This window comes from Streptopelia decaocto (genome assembly GCF_964273445.1).
Source record: "Streptopelia decaocto genome assembly, chromosome: 1".
NCBI classification, from domain to species: Eukaryota; Metazoa; Chordata; class Aves; order Columbiformes; family Columbidae; genus Streptopelia; species Streptopelia decaocto.
The window spans coordinates 72,519,861-72,539,525 of record NC_138663.1 but is presented as its reverse complement, the minus strand read 5'-3'; the positions used below and the strand labels follow the sequence as shown (position 1 = coordinate 72,539,525).

Genomic DNA, 19,665 nt, shown 5'->3' with positions numbered 1-19,665 from the left:
AGAGTGAGGGAGAAGGAGAGGATGTTAATGAGCCTTAAAGGACTGAAAGACATTCTTCAGGAACCTGTCTGCCTTTGTTTTTCTTCCAGAGCACTCCTGTGCCTGAGCTCCTGGTCTTTCTTAACCTCACAAGTAAGTCTGGGCTTATAAACCTGAAACTCTCAGAGACAAGTTTGTTTAGCTCATTGCCAGGGTATTGACATGCACACAGCACAATCCCAGAAACCAGAAGTCATGGAGACTTCACATTTGTGTAGATATTTTGGTCATGGTTCTCATGCCTAGAGGTCTGGCTGGTTCCCATAGAATTCTTCCATGTAGAGTGCTACTGTAATAGTATATAAGTGATATACCTGGGGCAGGTTGGGACAATGCTGTACAGGAGGGCAGTGAAGTTTTCAGAAGGAAAAAGCAAAAATAATAAGCAGAATCAAGCAGACAGATGAACCTGGAGTTGCCAAAAGCCATCTGCCAGGTAGTTAGCAGATAAAGGTGTTTTGCCAGCATGAAAGACATCTTTGGGAATCCAGCGAGGGTAAAATGACATGCAAAAGTTATAGGCTGAAGAAATCGGGCTTGCAACATTAACCAGTTCTGTAACGCATGGCGTCAGCATGCCTGCAGAAATTCCTTGGTCTATAGCTCGTCCCAGCTTTCTGTTGCTTGTGGTAACTTGGGAGGACTAGAGGGTTAGACTGTATTTTTGGGATTAGGAATCTCTCTGACAGTATTTCAATCCAAATTACAAAGTCCCATGCCTGAGAAAACACTTGGCACCATTCTACCTTTAGCATGCTATATTGCCAGGTACGCACAGTGCATTTTTTCCATTACACAAAATGTGTTTGCCAGTCTAACTGTATAATTGCAGCTCATTTTGCTTAGCTCTTTAACACCTCCTTTGAAAGATTGTCTTCTGAGGGATTAGCCTTGTTCTTTGTTTAATATGTAAGCATATCTGCATTTAATCTTACCTACTCACCTGAATATTTCACGTTGCTTTATACTCACTTGTTATATTACGTTAGGAATGCAGCACGTTATAATTCCACACTGTCATCCTACAAATTCTGGATGCTGCCACCTTTCCTTATAATTATTTAAGTAATTACTTTATTTTCAACTTTAAGGTGTGTTAGACATCTATTTCTCAGAACCTGCTTGCCACGAAAAATTGAAAGAGGTGCCTACATCCAAATACATTTAGATTCAAGGATTTTCACAACCTGGGTGCTCGGCCTGCATCAGGGCAAGGAGAGGGGTGGCCAGTCACACATTTACCAAAGCTCTGCAGTTTTAGACAGGGGATTTTAGTGCGGGTCTCTCAGAGAAATGATGGCCTTTATCTTCTAAAGCTACTGAGAAGTCATATCACAGTAACTTTACCATCTTTGTGTGACATCTTCAATACATGGAAATAGCCTGTATCAGGCAGATAAGCCAAGTTTATTGTGATTATGACAGCCCAGCATACAAATATTCTTCATCTTTCTTGTTTCTGCTGAGTGACAGCATTGATTTTAAGTGATCCTGCAAATAGTCCATACTCCTCGGTGGTTCACCTGTCCTGTCTCTAAGCAAACACATCTCTGTGGGACAGTAAAGTTGAAGACCTGTTCCAAAGCCTCTCTATGTACTATGTAAAAGGAGTATCTAAAGATCTCAGCAGAGCTCTCCTTGGGCACAGGATACTGCACAAATGGAGACTGAGAGAGCAAACGTGCCCTGAAGCATGTGCAGTCTTAGTTATAATACAAATAAGGTGCAAAAGCAGGGAAATTATGTATTTACTCCGCAGTCCAGTGACTGAACCAGGGAAAATCCTGTTCCCGTAACAGCCAGTTTTATCATAAAGGTCAATACAGCCCTGATGTAACCGGGATGGGAAGAGTTACCCAGAGTGTGTAGCCCTGACTGTATCAGCTAATGCAGGAGCATCAGTCACACAGGTTTATATTAATAGGAAAGCTGTACTCATCATCGCCTTGAAGGGTCTGCACCACAGAGCAGGCTGGTGTTCTCTGCTCGCATAGCTGCTTCCCACACTACACAGACTAATAGACAAGACTTAGAGACTGTCTCCAGCAGCCCTAATCTTCAGCAATATAGGTACGAGTACTTTCTTGTAGGTATATGAAATAGATGCGTTCCTTCTAACTGCTTCCCACAAGTGCAGAGAATCCCTGTTGTAAAGGACATGGAATTGTAAGGACATGGAAGCATCAGCAGAACAGATGCAAAACATGCAGAGGATTTTTCTCTATATACATTTCCTAACCAGCCAGTAATATCTACTCACTGTTATAAATTATTTGCTGTATTGTGGTACTAGAATACATAACCGCTTGGAAGATTTATGCTGCTATTAATATGTACACACACTCTCTCTTACTAGTTATTCCAAATCGCTTTATAGCAAATAACTGAATTAACTCCATCTATGTACCAGCAGATAATCCCTGAAATAAGCTTCTTAAGAACCAACTCTCATGTTGCTGATGAATACATCCAGCTCTAAAGAAGATGAACAGTGAAAGGAGTACACAAAAGGAAAGTTGGACTATCACCATTTCCTTTAGAAGAAGCTAAATATGTATATGTGTACATATACATGCACACTCAAACATGCACTGCCAGAAACGGTGCCAGACAGTATTATATATAATCCTGGTTTTTAGATATTTATACTAATTACATCAACATTACTAAATGTCAGTTTTATACTTTAAACATGTAATTGGATTACCAAAATATGTCCAGTGCATTAAAATGCATCAATCATCCTACTACCAGCTATTCTAGCTGCAGTCAGTTTTATTTTTTGAAAAGTCAGACACTAATTGCTTCTGGTTGTAAAAATGTCTACAGTGTCTCAGAGAGCCAAAGGTTACTGGGCAAGCACACCAAAGATTATTACTTTATCAGATAGCATGTTTACAATATAAAAATTGGTTTTATAGAGGAGTCGGTTGTTTAAACTAGTTTTGGATGTAGTCTACTATAACTTCACTTTCTTCCCAGCTAGTGCACACAAAACACTGAGTCCCGGGGCCTTTTTTATTCTAAAAATTAAATTAAATTTCATCATTGCCTTTTTCATTCTGAAAATTCCATTTCATTACGATGTGATTTTAGCTTTACAGCTTTTCTAACAGAATAAACGAGCTGCATCTGCATCGTATGTCCCCCCGCCTCGCCCCGACTCACACACACCAACAGAGACAGAGCATGGACACCCTGTGCTCAGTTTGCTCAGCCACTACATCTTTCCCCCGATAGGTTCGTCTTTATCCCTGAAGGACCAGCAACTCCGAGGCCGAGGAGTTGTTCCCACAGCCAAAAGATGATAGAGATCTCGGGCAAAATTAACGTAACCATTGACAGTGCATGAGAGCTCGCTAAATAGCAGCTTGGGAAGCATCCTCCCCTCCAGAGAGCGCGGGTAGCAGAAACAGACACCAGAAGATAATGCTCGAACAGGCTCTACTATGCTTTAATCTTCAAAAGCTACCATTAGTAAGTCAGAGAAGTATATTTACCCACAAGATAAACACCACAAGTTCGCTAGGCTACTATCCATTAAGCACTGAAATAACTCTTCTTTCTTTTAACCTTCCAGCGGGAGCAAGGCGAAGCATCGCAGCGCGCCCGGCTCTCTCCGCCGCTGCTCCCTGCTTCTTGGGGGGCAAAGAGGGGGGGCACACAGCTGAGACACAGCAAGCCGGGCCGAGGGCGGCACGGAGGGAGGGCGGGGAGCCGGGGGACCCCGGGCAGCCTGTCCCCACCGGCGCCGGGTGCGCTTCTCTCTCTCCGGGAAGGCAACAGGCTCCGTGCCTCCGGAGTGATGGATGGAGGGAGGTGCGCGTTTGGTTTGGGGCTCTGCTTTGTTGGGTTTCACCTCCTGATCCCTTTCCCTTCTGCTCTGCTGGATTGCAATAGCCACCTCGGCTCCGGCTCCGCGGGTCCAGCTCCCAGTGACCTGCCGCTGAGGGGATGAACTGGGGATGGCACAGGGAAAAGCGAGGGAGCATTATTTATCCCCAACAGTCTCTCATTGTCGCGGGGCAGCGCTCAAAAGATCCCCAAGCAGTTCGCTCTAAATAAAGCAGGCATTGCTTCCCTTGTATTTCCCCTCAGCAGTCGCCTTAGTATTATTATTATACTTCTATAGCTTTTGCTTTCGGACCTTATAATTATGTCACACAGCAAGGGAAACCGCTAGCATCCCAGCATCTGGTGTGCGGTTTAAAACTTTTGTTTCAAGATTTGAACTATTTATAGAAGGAAAACTTTGTAGGATAGTAATTTCCTACGGTTTTGAGAAAAATATGGCTACGCTTATATTAAAAGGGTGTATTTATTTATTTATTACGACTCCTTCCTCCTGTTAGGGGAAAAAAAAAAAAAAAAAAAAAAAAAGATAGGACTGCAATTTTTTTACAAGCAATTGGTCACCTACCAACAGACGTATCTCTCCTGTGAATAGAAACAGACAGCTCTGGCTATTTGGTTTAATCAGTAGCATCCAACCGAATTAAACCTAACGTGCTTCCGTAAATCAAGAGTCTTTAAAAATCGGTAGCCAAGGCATGTGCATTTCATTAAGAATTAAGAATGTAGAAACAGGCGTTTAGTTTCTTTTTATGGGTGTGTTTATTCCTACTTTACTTCCACAGCGGTGGGTTATATTTTTCCATAGCCCACAGAAATTACACACACACACACATAGAGGAACACACACACGTGCTTGTTATGTGCATGTGCTTCCTTGCATGCATACAGAGAAAAAAATAAGATCTATGGGTATTAAAATCCACACACAGCTCAGGGGTAGGAGCTCAAATTTTGCACCCGCCGGAGTGAAAATGGTCTGAGCTCTACACGGGGGTGGGAAAGAAGGGGAAATCCGCCCGGATCCCGCAGCCGAGCTGAACGCGAGGCCGGGGGTGCCGAGGCGGGTTTTCCCCATCACCGACCAGATCTCGCCCCAGCCGAGGTGAGCCCCTCTGCCGTGGCCCCTGGGCCGCCTGTCCCAGACCCGAACCGCCTGCCTCGCTTCCCGGAGCTCCCCCGGGCCCGATCCCCGAATCCCGGCAAGAAGGGAACACGCCGTGCCCCGGGGCTGTGAGGTTGCTCAAGGCAGGGAGAAGGGTCCCGATTTGAGACCGGCTCCACCGGCCGGGGGACCGGCCGCCCCCAGCGCCCTCCTCTCCCCACAGCTGGCCCAAAGCGTGGTCAGGTCTCGCCCGGGGCGCGGAGAGCAGAAGCCTCTGACATCTCTCCGGCAGCTCCTCCGGGCTGCGGCGTGCAGCCCCGGCCGGGCCCGGCTCCCCTCAGCACCGCGGCTGGCCGGCTCCGGGACCCCCGGCCCGCCACCCCCGACCCCCTAACACGGCGCTCGGCGGGGACAGAGACCTGCCGGGGGACCTGCAGGAGCACGACGGCGGACACTCTCTCCGCAGCCCGCACGGACTAGCCCAGCCGCTACTTTTCCACCGCAACGTTAGATACAGATATAGATATTAAAAAAAAAAAAAAAAAAGAGAGACCGAAACTCCTTGCAGTCCCACCCACCGACTCTCATTTCCCCCACCCCTACCTCCACCCCCTTCCTCACAAGGAAAAGGTCCTGGAGCCAGCTCTAACTGCGGGACTGGAGATACCTCCGGAGCAAAAGCAGCCGGCTAGCAAGGGCCTCCACGGCCGGGGGCTGTCCCCGGGCTGCGGGGCTGGGCGCTCGCCGCCGGCTGCAGCAGCTCCCCGCTCCTCGGGATCTCCGCGCAGACACACACTTCCCCCGACGAGCGCGAAGAGATGCCCATCTCCGGTTTGGCAGGAGGAGGAGTCGGGGTCGGAGTCCCCAGGGGAGACGCCGGCCGCTCCGTGCCCCGTGCCCCGCCGCCCTCCAAGGTGCGCCGCCCTCGCTGAGGGCACGCCGAGCCCCGGCCCCGCCGGCGGGACAGCCCCGGGAGTTACCTGGCGGTGCGCACCTTCCCCCGGCGGCGTCCAAGCAGCGGCGCCAGCACCACTGCCACCAGCACAGCACCACCGCCACCACCATCCTCACCACCAAGCACTGCACGGAGCTGCCGCCCGTGCTGGCTTCTCCCGGCTCCCTCTGCTTGCCTTGCGCGTTACCCCCTAGGTAGCTGCTAGCGGGGTAATTTCAAACAGGATTTTGAAAAAAAAAAAAATAAAAATAAAAAAAAAATCTGGATCACTTACAGGTAACTCCCACTGGTAAGGATGAGGAAAATCTGAGGGTAATACACTGAGAGTAACACACTGCGAGATGAAAAAAGGATCATGGCTGAATCCCGTTTACACTCTTGGAGTTCGCTTCCTTGGTTATTCCTTTCTGGGCCCCCCTGGTCGTAATTCCCCACCCTTTTTGGTGTCAGCTGTGGCTTGAATCTGAGTTGGAATCCAGTCCCTTGGGCTTGGGGGGGCTTTGTCTGTTTGTTTGTTTGTTTGTTTGTATTGTTGTGTCTAGTATTCCCCTGGTGCTAATGCTGCTCCCTGGGCAGAGTATGTGCTGCTGCCGCTGTTCTCGCTGCTGCTGCTGCCTCTGGGCTCCTGCCTGTCATGTCTCAGTGGTTGGAAGTTGTTACAGTGGGTTCTCGTATTGGAATGAGAATGGTTTAAGGGATTTGGATGGCAGAAAGTGCCTCTCTCTCTCTCTCTCCCCCCCTCTCTCTGTAACTCTCCTGAGACTCGGGGCTGCCATTGGGCAGTCAGTCACTGCAATCCGCCTACTTTTTTCTCTCCCTCTCTCTCTTTTTTTTTTCTTTTTTTTTTTTTTTTCTAAAGGGGAGGTTGACAATGGAGAGACACTGATCTCGCCCGGGCTGCAATGAATTCTCGCTCCCTGGCTGAGCCTTCTCCCTACGCTTCGCTCCGAGGGCGCTCCTCACCCACTTCATGGGGCATTTTCACAGCTCTCGCTCGGCGGGGTCCCGGTGTCTGCCGCGGCACCCTTTCAGCTCGCCCTGGAGAGACCTGAAGGAGTTGGCAGCTCCCAGCTCCGCTCTCGGTTAATTGCTTTATTATGGGTGGCTGCCTCACTTCTCCCCGAAGACCACGGCCGTCCCTCCAGCTTCGGCAGGGTTTTGGCTCTTGTTATCCCCGGTGTTGAAAATTAAGCTCCGGTTTCAGGGGATCTTTAAAAAAAAAAAAAAAAAAAAAAAAAAAAAACCAAACAAACATATATGTTGTCGTAACCCGCCTGAGTGGGAAATAAAAACATGAACACTCGTAGCTTCCTGGCGAGATTGGATTTCGCGTGAGAGAAAGGGGAGGGAAAGGATTGGTGTGAAACAACCGGTGTGGTGGGGCGAGCAGGGGGCGCAGCGCCTCGCCGGTGCCGCAGTCTCTGCCGGCGGCTCCCGGGACCCCGCACCTCTTGCCGCTCCCGCAGGAAGAACTGTGGTCTCCTCTCTTCCCTCTCCCCCTCTCCTTCCTGAGAAGATGCCAGTCAGAAGAGACGTTTCCCGGCAGGTTAGTTGCCTCTCCCCTGCCTTTCCCCCGATCCGGGTGGCTCCTGTCCCTCGGCACCGCCGCGCCCCGGGGCGAAGGGATGCTCGACTCTTCCCCGCTCGGGCGGGAGGGAGCCCTTCACCCCATGTAGCTCAGCCGTGCAGGAGACAGTCGCTCCTCCTCTTTGCTACGTTGGGCGTTTGTCCTTATTTTCGGGGAGGGGGTTGAATAGTTGTTAGTCGTGGAAGAGGTGGTGTAAAGACGTGTGCTCTGGACGCCGGGGTTAGGGTTTGAAAACGAACCCCGGAAAAGAAACGTGCGCGGCAGATAATTTAGCACAACTGCAGCCGAAATGAGAAAGAACCGGACTCCGAAGTGTCCTCTGTCCGTAGAGTTTGTTGTAAACTTTCGTCTCAGGCTAATTGCCTAATGAGGGAAGGAGCTTTCTTGGCCAAGAGTTCTTCTCAACACTCTGAGAACACCTCCTCCAGTTAACCAGTCCCGGCACATGGGTGCAGCTGTCCCCGTGACACAACGAAATATTCCTCCACATGGAATGGGAATTGCAGAATTGATGTAAAACGTTGTCTGCCGCTGAATACGCGGTAAAAATCTTCTGGAGGTTTGGTTTCATTTAACCACTTTCATCTACAACTTCAGTGCAGAAGCTGGTACCGTCAACGTCCTTTTGAGAAACGCTGATCTCGTTTAACAAGGGAGAGAAGCTTAAGCATCTCAACGATTATTTGCATCCCAAAATAATCTTATTTATAATTCTTTAAGTTTATAAAATCGTCGTATTTGTACTTATGTACGTATGTGTGTGTGGGGGTATGTATATATACAGACATATAGATGCGTATCTCTTGTAATCCCCGTTCTCCCTCTCAGACATGCAGGTTGTGGTTGGGGCAGCTGCGCTGAACGTGAACTAGGAGAAGGGGTAGCCACTTTTGATGTTTTATTTCTAACATTTGTTCGACTTCGGATATATTTTTAAATGTGCATCTGCTTTTAAAGACGTGCCTGGGGAAGAGAAGAAAGAAGGAGAACAAGAAGAAGAAGAAAAAGAAAAGTGAATTGTAAAAATGAAAAGTAAAAGCTGGCGCTGGAAAACTTCGAACCGGTGCTGGCAGTTTGACCCAGTCCAGCTGAAACGAAGACGGTTTACCAAGCTGCGCAATTTTCAGATCGAAGCTGATTTATCCACAGTTTAGCTGCGTAGGGGAAGGAAACTTGTATAAAATAAACCAAACGTGCCGTTTCTTTTCGGAAGTTAAATTTTATTCTAAAACCACGGGCTGGTTGTTACGTCGGTGAATTAATAATGATGAGTATGATTATAAGAATAACCCGTTACATTCCATCCAAAAGGTTTCTACACGCATGTCAGCCAGGGGTAGCAAGAAGTGCACTTGTTTTGTTGATTGAAGCCGAATATATTCCTTTCAACAAAGTCGTGTGTCACTGGAGGAGAGGGTATTGTCGGGAACGCCTAATATGGGCATTTCAGCATCTGTCGTTCCTTCTTCCACAAACACGTGTATTTTTGACAAAATAGAGGCAGAACGGCACCGAAAATGGTTGCCGACACCATCGTCGGGTAGGTGAAGCAGAGCAGGCACGAATAGAGTATTTATGTGTATATATATCTCTTTTTTCCCCTTTTATCTGTCTATTCCCAGTTGCGGCTTCTTTCTTTCCTTAAACCTGCGGAGTGTCCGGCACAAGAGCACGTCGGAAGCCAGTAAGAGCTTTGAAGGTCCGCCCGGTTAGGAACATACTGCCCTCCTTTCTGATCAGAACCGGGTATTTCTTGTAGCTCGTCGAGCTGCAAGTTTAGTGTCAGGGGAAAGAAGCGGAAGGAATTATGAGCTTCTTAAATTTCGCGGACATCTGGTTGGTGGGTATAACGAGGAGTGGCGGCGGTAGCGGCACAACGGAGAGTGTCCGTGGAGTGGCCGGGGAGAGTGTCGTTCCGCCGGGGGGATGGTGTCAGGCGGTCCCGGTCCCGGCCCCGCAGCCGCCCCGTTCGGGGCTCCCAGCGTAAATCCCGCGATTCTCCTCCCGGGGAGCCCGCGGCCTCGCCGGGGCTCCTGGCGCTGCCACGTGGTGCCCGCCGTCGAGGCTGCGCCCCAGCTGCTGCCTGCTGCCGGGCCGGGGGTACCGGACACGGCCGGCCCGGGTGCCCGGGCTCTCCGCCGCCGGGCAGCCACGGGGATGGGCAAGGGGAGCGGGATTTCGTTTGCTCCAAAAGCAGCAAATCTAGCGTGAACTTCACCCTAGGGGCGGGGAGCGGGGTCAGCTGGCTCGTTCCCGCCATACGGTTCCCGGGAGTCCCGAAGGGGAGCAGCGTGCTCCAGCCTTCCCTGTCGGGGCCGGGGTGCCCGGAGCCCGCAGCCCTGTGCGCCCCCAGCTCGGATCGCCTTTGCTGCAGGGGCAAGGAGGAAGCGTCTCCGCAGCACCCCGAAAGGGTGCCGGCGCCTTTCGTTGTTCCCTTGGGCAGCGCCAGCTCCCACCGCCTCTATCCCTCGAACCGCACCTTGTCCTCCGCCCCACGGGATGAGAGGACCCCTCTCCGCTCCCCTTGGCGCTGCCTCGGCTGCCCCCCTGCTTTCCCTTCAGAAAAGATAAAGAGGAAAATAGTGGGTTTTGCCCCCAAAGCCCTGATCCCCGCGGCTCCGTTTTTCCAAAGGTCACATCCCTCATCCCCAGAGCATCCGCTGTAATCTGCATCTGCGGTACAGCTGTGATTTTTAACTTCCGATGTATTTATTAATTAAACTGGAACCGAGTTCTCTGCGATCTTCGCAGGAAACGTTTCTGTTTCAATCCTGCTGCTAGCCGGGCTCAATATTTGATGTGATTTATTTTCGCGAGGGGTTACATTGAGTCAGCAGGTTTGCAGTCCCTTTACGCTTGGGTGCCCGGCCGGAAACGTCATCGACAGAAATATCAAGGGATGCTTCACCTCACGCCTCCGGCAAACTCGGGGATAGGAAATAGAAACGGGAACAATGGGAATTCCCTGAGGGAACACAGCCTGAGCCATATCTCGCTCTCTCCTCCTGGCTGGACATAGCGGCTTCTTTACGGTATCCTGCAGTGTCACCTCATGGGACACCCCCCGCCCCGTCCAACCGCTGAGTGAATACTTATGTATTTATTGCGTAATTTTCTCTCCCGTCGGTCTCATGTTTGCCACTGAAAATGCAGCTTTTAGCACGTTCTATTAAGACATGAACACGTGCTCCGCAGAAAAGAAAGAAATAAATTAAAAAGCCTGCCAAGTCTAACCTCTTTGCTATCGCAGCCACAATGGCTCTCTCCCTGACGCTGCAAAATAAACCTAATGCACTGGAAGACAAACTACGTTTTATCTCACTTCATCTCTCTCCCTTTTCTATGCAAAAAGCTCACTAGAAAAGGTATCATTACACTCAAAGGATATGGTTTCAACAAAATGGTAGTTCCAGTGGTTGATGAAAGAGGAAATAATTGCATCCCACATGCCTAGCCTAGAAGTAGCCCTGGATCTCATAGCAAATTTCTCTCCTATTGTTCAGAGAAAGTGAAGTGTCCTCATCGCTTTACAGGCATGGTGATGGATCTGATGGGGTTTCTGTAAGGGCTTTTACTGATCTGCTGTCCACTCAGTTTTACTTCTCAGGCTCAGTCCAACAGCTTTCTTGTGATATCTGCTTTGAATCCCCTTCTAAACCAGCCACAATCAATTTCGAAAAGAGATCTGCCTTCCAGACTGTAACATGTGCCCAGGCTTCTGTTCCCTTTAAAAATAAAACCGCAGCGAAAGCGAACAGCAACATCATTACCCTTATTTTGCAAAGCATTTTCTTTGAGCTCGCCTGCCTCTCTGTGAGGGATGTGTTGTACGAAGTCCTCCAGCTATTGAAGTCGTGCCCCCGTCATAGCTTCATTTATGGATGCACAGCCTCACCAAATTCACTTCTCATCCAAACCTCTGTCAGTCTGAGCCTGCAGGACGACAGAGCCCATCGCTACGACAAAGGTCGGCGCAGGTATTTAGCCCTGCAGAGGTTAGAGCACGGATAACTACCTCATGTCTCCAGCAGGCACGATTTAGGGCTATCCCCGGGCATGTTTGCCGGCCAGGACAGGGAGCGGTGAGGAAGGCATCTCCCGTGCCCCCTCCGCGCCCGCGCATCCTCCGCGGGTCGCCCGCGGAACAGGGCCGCGCTCCGCCAGCCCCCCCGCGGCGGCACCTGTGGCTGTGGGGGCGGGTTGAGAGCCGTGCCATAAATAAATAAATAAATAAATAAATAAATAAACAGGCGTGCATACACGGGGATGCAACCCGGTTGGTGACCCTCCAGAAGGTGGCCCGTGGCAAACGAGGCAGTCCTTGCTGCCCGCAGCTAGGGAAGGAGCGGGCAAGGGGAGTTCCCGGTGGGTGGGCACCGACCCTGCTTGGGCAACCGTCGTTTCTCTTCTCATCCCCGAGGAACCTGATTTAATTTTTGCCCCCTCTCCCGGAGTAACCTTAATCCTCGCCTCTGGCGTGCTCCCTTTCGCATATTCCCTCCTTTCCCCCGCCAGCCCCCTCCTCCCCACCGCTGCTCGGACTGCTGACAGCGGAGACGGGGCTGTCCCCGCCGCGCACCCTGCCCGGAGCAGCGCCCGCGGCTGTGGCGGTGGGGCGGGCGGGAGAGGCGGCGAGGCGGCCGGTATGTTACGGCCCCAGCAGGTCCCGGCAGCCGGGCGGGCAGGGCCGGGCAGCTGCCCGCTTGTCGCTGAGCCTCTGCTCTCGCGCTGTGCTCCAGGAATGGGTGTTGCGCCGCGCAGCGCTGCCGGCCGGCCTGCTTGTCCCTCTGGGGAGTTATCCCCGCTCTCCCGCCTTTGGGGGCTGGTCTTTGGCTCCCCTCGTCTTGCCCGCATTGATTTCAAGGTGAGAAGCGAGCGTTTCTGGATTGCACCTCACGTTATGCATTCTTGATCATTAAAAAAAAAAAAATCCCGCAGCTATGAAAAGACAGAATCTTTAAAGAGTTTGTAGCTCGACAGGTAAGGACTCGGCTGGGGCTCAGGAATGTGGAAATTCAACTCAAGTCAGCCTACTGCGACGAGCAATATTAATAAAACCATACAGGTACGGGGTGGGGAAAGGAAGAGGGAGAGAGGGGAAAACTTGGCAACTAAAAGAACGGAGTGATCTCGATCGCGGTGATCAAACACCGAGGAGCAAACAGCGGGCCTCCCTGGAGCCCCCGCTGCCAGCCGGCCTGCGGGCCCCCGGGCTGGTCCGGTCGGTGGAGCCCGCTCGGCTTCCCGGGCGCTTCAGCGCGGAGGTAGCCGGACCAGTTGTCAAGATAATTTCAACACGTCCGTGTGATGGATAGAAACGCAAATTGTGTCTAGGCCTGCATAAAACAAATCCCTGAGTGCAGGTTCAGAGCAGGGATTCCCCTCCTCCCGCCCCTTTCGCCTTTTTAATACTTAAGCTCTGCTCTATTGTCCCAGCAGCAGCGGCTGAGTTAACTCTGTCAGGCTGCTTTTTTTTCTTGCCTTTTTTTTTTTTTTCCTGAGGGTACACTACGCCAGAGATAATATTTAAGTTCGCTTAAGCAGTACAAAATAAAAGGACCCGTCATCACCCGCGACCGGCTCCCTCCAGGCTCGGGGCTGCTGGAGCTCCCCGTGGCTGAGCGGCCCCGCAGCCTCGGGACCCGGGAGAAACCCACGGGCGCTTTGTGGGGGCTGCCACCGCTTGGACACCCGCGGGAGGGGGGACGACAGAGAGAAATAATCACCTCTTTCTTTCCTTTTTTTTTTTCCTTTTTTTTTTTCCTTTGCAACATTTTGTTCACAACTCTGTAATAGCGTGACCCAAAAGCCAAGGAGATTTGTCGTGCACAAGGACTTACCCTAATTTGACATAGATGACTCCAAAGCATAGAAACACGTAGAAAATCCACTTCCGAAAGTTTCTGTGCATGATCTAGGGAATGGACTGAGCCATAAAAATTGCACAAAAAGTCGAACTGATCTTGTCGGTTAAATCCCAGTCAAGAGCATTGCTGAAGCTACCCAGGAGCAAAGCCGGCCGAACTGTAAAAAATCAACACCGTGCAGGTAAGCAGCTCTTCCTAGAGCCATGGTGACCGAAAGCGGCTACGATATTAAAGCTAAGAGGGAGGAAAAAATAGAGAGAGCTGCTCAAAACGGTAAAACAAAAACCCAAGACAGACAGTCTGAGGGAGAAAATGAGCAAGCACTGATCTTGATCAGCTGCCTCATAGAGCCCTGAAGTTCAATGTGTTTTTACTTGTTCTGACTTCCCCAGGTAACACTACGTATCTTGCAATCTGTGGCTCCAGGTAGGAGGATCTCTCTCTCTCTCTCTCTCTCTCTCTCTCCTGCTCTTCCCTCCTCCCCGTATGTGTCAGGATCCAATACATATCTTATCTGTCTCTGTGCATGTTCGTGTGCGAGTTATGCGTGTCTTTGTGTTTCAGAAGGCATGTCCTTAAGTCGGAGTGTTGGGGGAAACACATGAAACGTATCCAATAAGGGAAATAAAGGATTCGTCCTCTCAAACCGAAGCATTTTTTCATTTCCTCTAGTATGGTAATGCGGCTGGATTTGCAATGTATGGACTTCGCAAAAGAGATTGTTAAAAATTTTTTTTTCTTCTTCCTTTTTTAATTTTTTTTTTCTTTCTAATCAAAAAGAGACAGGCATTAACCCCCATTTGCTTACAACCCCATATCTTAGAAAGCGATGTGTATGTGTGTGTGTGTCCACACTATTTCTCTTTGGCCATTCAACCTTGCTGAACACAAATGCCTGACACTAAATTTGATTTCATTTTCCACAGTAAGAAAACATTCTTCTTTTTTTTAAGAAACAGGTATACTTGGCTTTTAACACTGGTTTAGGATATTCAGTTTGCTGCTGCTAGGGAGATTAATCGGTGAGACAAAACCTCACTTTGTGTTCAGACAGTTAAGCAATGCTTCCTTTTCTTTCTGTCTTTCTCACTGTGTTTTCTTTCTTCCTCTGTCTTTCTTTCACACTGATTTCTGAGCTGCCCATTTTATTCCTGAATTATGTGGAATTATCTATTTCACTCTTCTACACAATGTGTGCCTGTCTGGAGGCATATATCTGCATGCATATGCACGCTTAAATAGCACTCAAATACAAGTTTGTGGGCTGTGGTAAGTTATGTAGATAGGGATAAACCCGCGCACCTATGCCCACTTATACACATACATTTATATACATGTAGTAACAGTAAACATGGATAGCTCTAGGCATCTTTCAAATACAATCGGCTAAACACACACCAGTAAAGGCTGAAGGGAAAGCAGGCAGTGACAAGCAAGCAAAAGAGGCTGAACACAGAACTTCATCAGAAAGCCTCTATCTTGATGGAGAAAACAAAGGGGTTTTTTTAAAGCCCAGCCAGGCTGCCGTAGTTGAAGAGATGCAGTGTGAAATCGCAGGTCGTGTTTAGATGACTCCCACAGACAGCACTGCCCGCACCTTGCCGTCACCCACCCAGCTCTCGAAAAGAGGGTCTCCTCGGGGCATGGCGCAGAGATCCCAAGCCTGACCCTGGCAGGGGGAAGCGGGAGGGTAGCGGGACAGAGAAGGGCCCTGCTGTGTGGTGGCTCATGCCGAGTCCCCTCCCTGGGACGGACGGAGACGGCCGAGCCTGCTCACCGCACGGCCGCCCTCCGCTATCTCTCCCTACTGATCGGTGTGGCTCTGCCTTTCCCCCCGCATTCCTCACGTTTTATTCTTTAATACTGAATGCTCCGGCCCTTGCAGGCAGCCAGCCCCCCTCCAGACCGCTTCTGCTACATTTTTCCTAATACTTAACTATCATCAATGTGTCCTTTCAAAATGCTGCGTTTTCCCTTCATGCTCTTTCCCTTGTATTTAAATGTCCTTTACTCTTTTCCCTCTCTGACCGAACACCTTTTTTTTTTTTTTTCTTGCATCCCTACTATTTTTTAAGGACTTTCAGGTGAGACCATATTTCACTTTTGCAAACCCATTTCCCCAAGAGCCTCATGACTTTACCCAGAGCTGCCATCCGAATGGCATCCAACACACAGAGGACATTCCAGATGCAGCCTCCCTTCTCCTTACCCCTCCCTCTTTTTCCCCGCTGTTGGAAGCCTTTTGCAAGCGAGGTTCCCTCCCGAGAGCCCCGGGCGCCCGCGGGTCGCGGAGCGGGCGCTGCCCGCGGGCGTGGGAGGCGCGGGGGACGCACAGGCCTTCCGTCCGGCCCCGGCGGGAGGAGACGCGGCGGCCGAGCCGAGGCGGCGGCAGCGGGCAGTCTCTGGCAGCTTCTGCCCCCGGCCCCGCGAAGGCCACGGAAAGCTGGGCCGGGGCGGCCCCGGCGCCGGGCGCGGCCGCGTCCCGCGGGGTAACACCGCCACCCAGGGGCGGCAGCCGGTGGCGCCGGCGGAGGTGGCCGGGCCGGGGCGAGGCTCTCGGCGGCTGCGGGGAGTCGTGGGGTCCGAGGGCGGCGAGGCGAGAGGGGGGTGCTCCACGTTCCCACCGGGTTGTGATGGGATCAGAAACGGCGGTTCCCGAGCGCAGGCCTGTGCCCTCCGTCCCGGACCCTCGCCGCGGCCGCTGGCTTTAAGGGCGCAAAATCTGGGTGTTGGCCGTGAACTGCTTTCCTTTCCCTTGCACGTACCCCACACCCGCGCACAAACTCGGGCGTGGGGCTGAGTCCAGCGTGGCGGGGCACCCTTCCTCTCGCTGTAAAGCTGTGCCGCTGCGTGGGCAGGAATTAAGCCTTTGCTGAGCTAGGGAGATAAGAAAGAGAGGCTCAGCAACACAGCTATTAGTTGCTATGTGACTTCTCTACATATCACTTACACCTGCTTGGGTTTGTTGTTTGTTTTTTTTTTCTTACAAAAGCCATGGAAGTAGGGCAGATCTTCGTGTCCTCAATGATTGTGTGCAAACCATCGGACCAGTATGCTCTACTTGCTTCTTTGAACTAGTAAGCCTTTTTCATGTTTCTACACAAAACGAAGTTTCAGCAAAAGAAACAAAACTAGATTGTGTCTGAACTAGCTTGGAGATAGTCTCATTTTCAGGGCATTAGTATCCAGGAATTCATATAGCTATTTCAACTTTATAGGTAAAATATGTAAAGCTTGTTAAAGTACTTTAAACAAATACTACCTTAGTAATGCTAGTAATACTTCCAGAAAGTAAGGTGATATTCATTTCACCAAAGTATTGGTAGATGTGGGTTGAAACCATTTGCTGAATGCTCTTCTAGTACACAATCATTATTTATTTCTCATCCAAAATAATTGGCATGTTAGGTGATACAGTCAATTGAAAATGTAGTGATTCATTTTTTCCACCCATTGACCTTCTGCTGACAAAGCTTAACGATCACTTCTCTCAACCCACAGAAGGAAAGGTTATCTATACCACACCACTGCCTGGTGCCCTTACCTCCCCATAGCCTTTTGATAGAATGGCTCCCGTGGTAAAATATGTCAAAGACCTGTTGGGCTTCAGCTTTCACAGTCCATCACAAACACATATATTTTCCCTCCTTCAAGTGGAGAGACTTTTCCAGCACCTAGGCAGGAGAACCCAAGTGAACTTCAGAAGTCACCAGTCAGGCTGTGAATTTGTCTGACAGCTTAGTCAACAGGAGGTAATTACTCAAGGGTAACTCAGGTGTCAGTCTCTTATAAAAAGGAGATTACAGGAACACGATTCACTGGCCGGGGCATGGGTCTCTTTTTATTCCAGACTGCACATCACTCATGCTATGGCACAAGGGACACAGTGCTGTGAGTCTGACCTGGGCTACTGCAGCTTGCAGGACCTTACAGATACGGGACTCTGTCCAAGCAGGAGGAACAGCCCTCACGGTGTGAGGAGGGAAAAGCCTGTTGTAAAGCGCTGTAAATGGAAGTATGAACAGTGCTGAAGGGGAAAGGAACTTAAAACTGTCGGTCACAGCTCACATCATCTTCCCTAGAGCTTATTTCCAAGCATAGTGTTCAAAATCAGAATAAATCCCATGAAATTTCTGGGGAATGCAGACAACAGGGATAGTTCTTCTGCAATTCTTTATATGTCTTTCTCTTCTTTCTGTACTGCTCAAATCAATCACAGGTAACTAGTGTGCTTGTCATAGGTCTGAAAGGCTAACTACAGGGAAAATCCAGCTGCATTTATCCCAGCCAGCCACTGTCCGGCACTGTTGCTCCGTGCAATTGTAAATGAAGATTTCCACCCCCCCCCCCCCCCCCCCAACAGTAAGAAAATAAAAGTGTGAAAATGTTCCTCAGGGAAAATATACAGTGCATATGTGGTTGAAAAAGAAAGAGAGGAAAAGAACTAAAAGAAGAAAAGTGAAAATAAGCATACAATGACGAGTATCTCATAGCTGACCAGGATCTTACACACAATTTACAGGTGTTATTTACAAATGTCTGTTAAGTATGTATACATATATACGCATATACAAAATATTTCATATTTTGCATTTGTGTTACCAGGCCTTCGCACATGAAATTTTCTCTTAAACGATTCTCTCTCATTTACCCAACTGCTTCCTAGGTCCAAGACGTCCCTTCTTTCTGAGAGACTACCAAACGCACTCTCTGCCTCTGGAGCTTTTCTTGAGAATCTGGATATCCTTCAGTGGGTTTCTGCTGCCAAGCCCTGTTCTCAGTCATCTGGTCTTGGAGCTTTGATTCAGCAGAAGGGCATGAAACTTATTTGATGGGAGCGGGTAAATTACATGCTATTTATGCTTTTTTGGCATACACCTGGCAAGATGTCCAGCACAGTGCTCATTAATGGAAACAGAAAGTTTGGACCAAGGTCAAGGTTTGAATCTGGTTATCTAAATCTGATAATAGCTAAAATTTCCATTGCTGCTTTTAGTTGTTCTCTCACTTGGTATTACACAAAACAGCATTTGCCTACACCTTTGGTAGACACCTCCCTTCTCCATTTTCTGTTCCCTCTTCTTTTGTCTCTTTTACATCTCATTATGTGGAAGATGTTCTGCTTCTCAGGGTATCTGTCTTCCTGTAATTTCTAAGCCTGATAACATTTTGTCACTTTAACAGACACCAAATTAGATTAATAAGTAACATAGGAGTCCCTAGTCAGTTGCTTCATGTATTTCATATTTTCAGGTTAATCCTGGTTTGAAAATTTTTGTTTACCTTTTGTTTCATCAAAGCTGAAAGCCATTGTTCGAGCCACAGAAATGTGTAATTAGATACATTACACATCTGGGGTACCAGCATGAAATGGCATTAACAGACTTTCTCACTAACTCCTCCTTTGCTAAGTGGATATTTACTGGCTTTGTTGCACTGCACTAAATACGATTTTAGATCTTCTTTCCTATTCTTCACAAACTGGCTTCTTACTCCATTGACTATGTTAGTCTGAAAGATTCTCTGCAGAAGAAGGTTCAGTGGTTAAAATGAAATGTGAGTCACTAATATCATATAGCTGAAAAAAAGTTAAATAATATGAATAAACTACCGTGTCGTATGTACATGGCCTATGTGAACTAATTATTTTACTCTTTGAAGCAGTGGAAAGCCCAGACTGAGGGATGAACTGTGTCTTCTGGGCAGCATACTTCAAGAAGGATATAGATTAACTGAAGGTGACCCAGAGGTGAAAAACAGAAAGATGTGCAGGAGACATGATCCATGAAGAACAGTCAAATCAGCTGTGTGTGTTTATTTTCCAGAAATATGGACTGAGCAGAGAGAGAATAATAGTATTCAAATGTGAAAAAATATGTTGGAAAGATGGCAAGGTAAGAAATTGTGGTCTACAGACACAGGGGAAAAATGGATTTGAGCAGCATTTAGACAAAATTAGGCTAAGAAGTAGGAAAAGTCTTCCCAAGATTTAAGATAAGGTTCAGTAAACATCTACACAGATTGTTTAGTAGTACAAGATCCTACTGGAGGCTAGAAGCAACAAGGTCCCTTTTAGCTACAATGCCTGTGATTCAGTGACTTTGCTTTCAGTCACTGTGATGCAAAAATTCTGTTCTCCATAATGGTGAGAAATAAAAATAAGCCTTTCTGACCTAGTCAGAAAGAGTTTTGGAAAGCATCTATCTTGACCAAAGGAGATGTAGTTTGTATCCAGGAATTCAGAGGAACACCCAAAGCA

At 49.0% G+C, this 19,665-nt stretch overlaps 1 protein-coding gene and 1 long non-coding RNA gene across 3 annotated transcripts in view; one reads left to right on the top strand and one right to left on the bottom strand.

The window, feature by feature from the left end:
- Positions 1-13,935, bottom strand: part of WNT7B (Wnt family member 7B) — a 97,214-nt gene extending 83,279 nt beyond the window's left edge. Inside the window, exon 1 of one of the 2 annotated variants that reach the window (XM_082043536.1) lies at positions 13,380-13,935. In XM_082043536.1, the coding sequence (XP_081899662.1) occupies positions 13,380-13,450 (71 nt within the window). In that variant the 5' untranslated portion in view covers positions 13,451-13,935. Of the gene's footprint in view, positions 1-6,225; positions 6,340-13,379 lie in introns of those variants that run through there. The other variant, XM_082043535.1, reaches the window with a different exon arrangement.
- Positions 13,498-19,030, top strand: LOC309435369. Its single transcript, XR_014183159.1, has 3 exons — positions 13,498-13,587; positions 16,399-16,483; positions 18,073-19,030. It is a non-coding gene; the product is annotated as an uncharacterized lncRNA (long non-coding RNA).
- Positions 19,031-19,665: the final 635 nt, after the last annotated feature.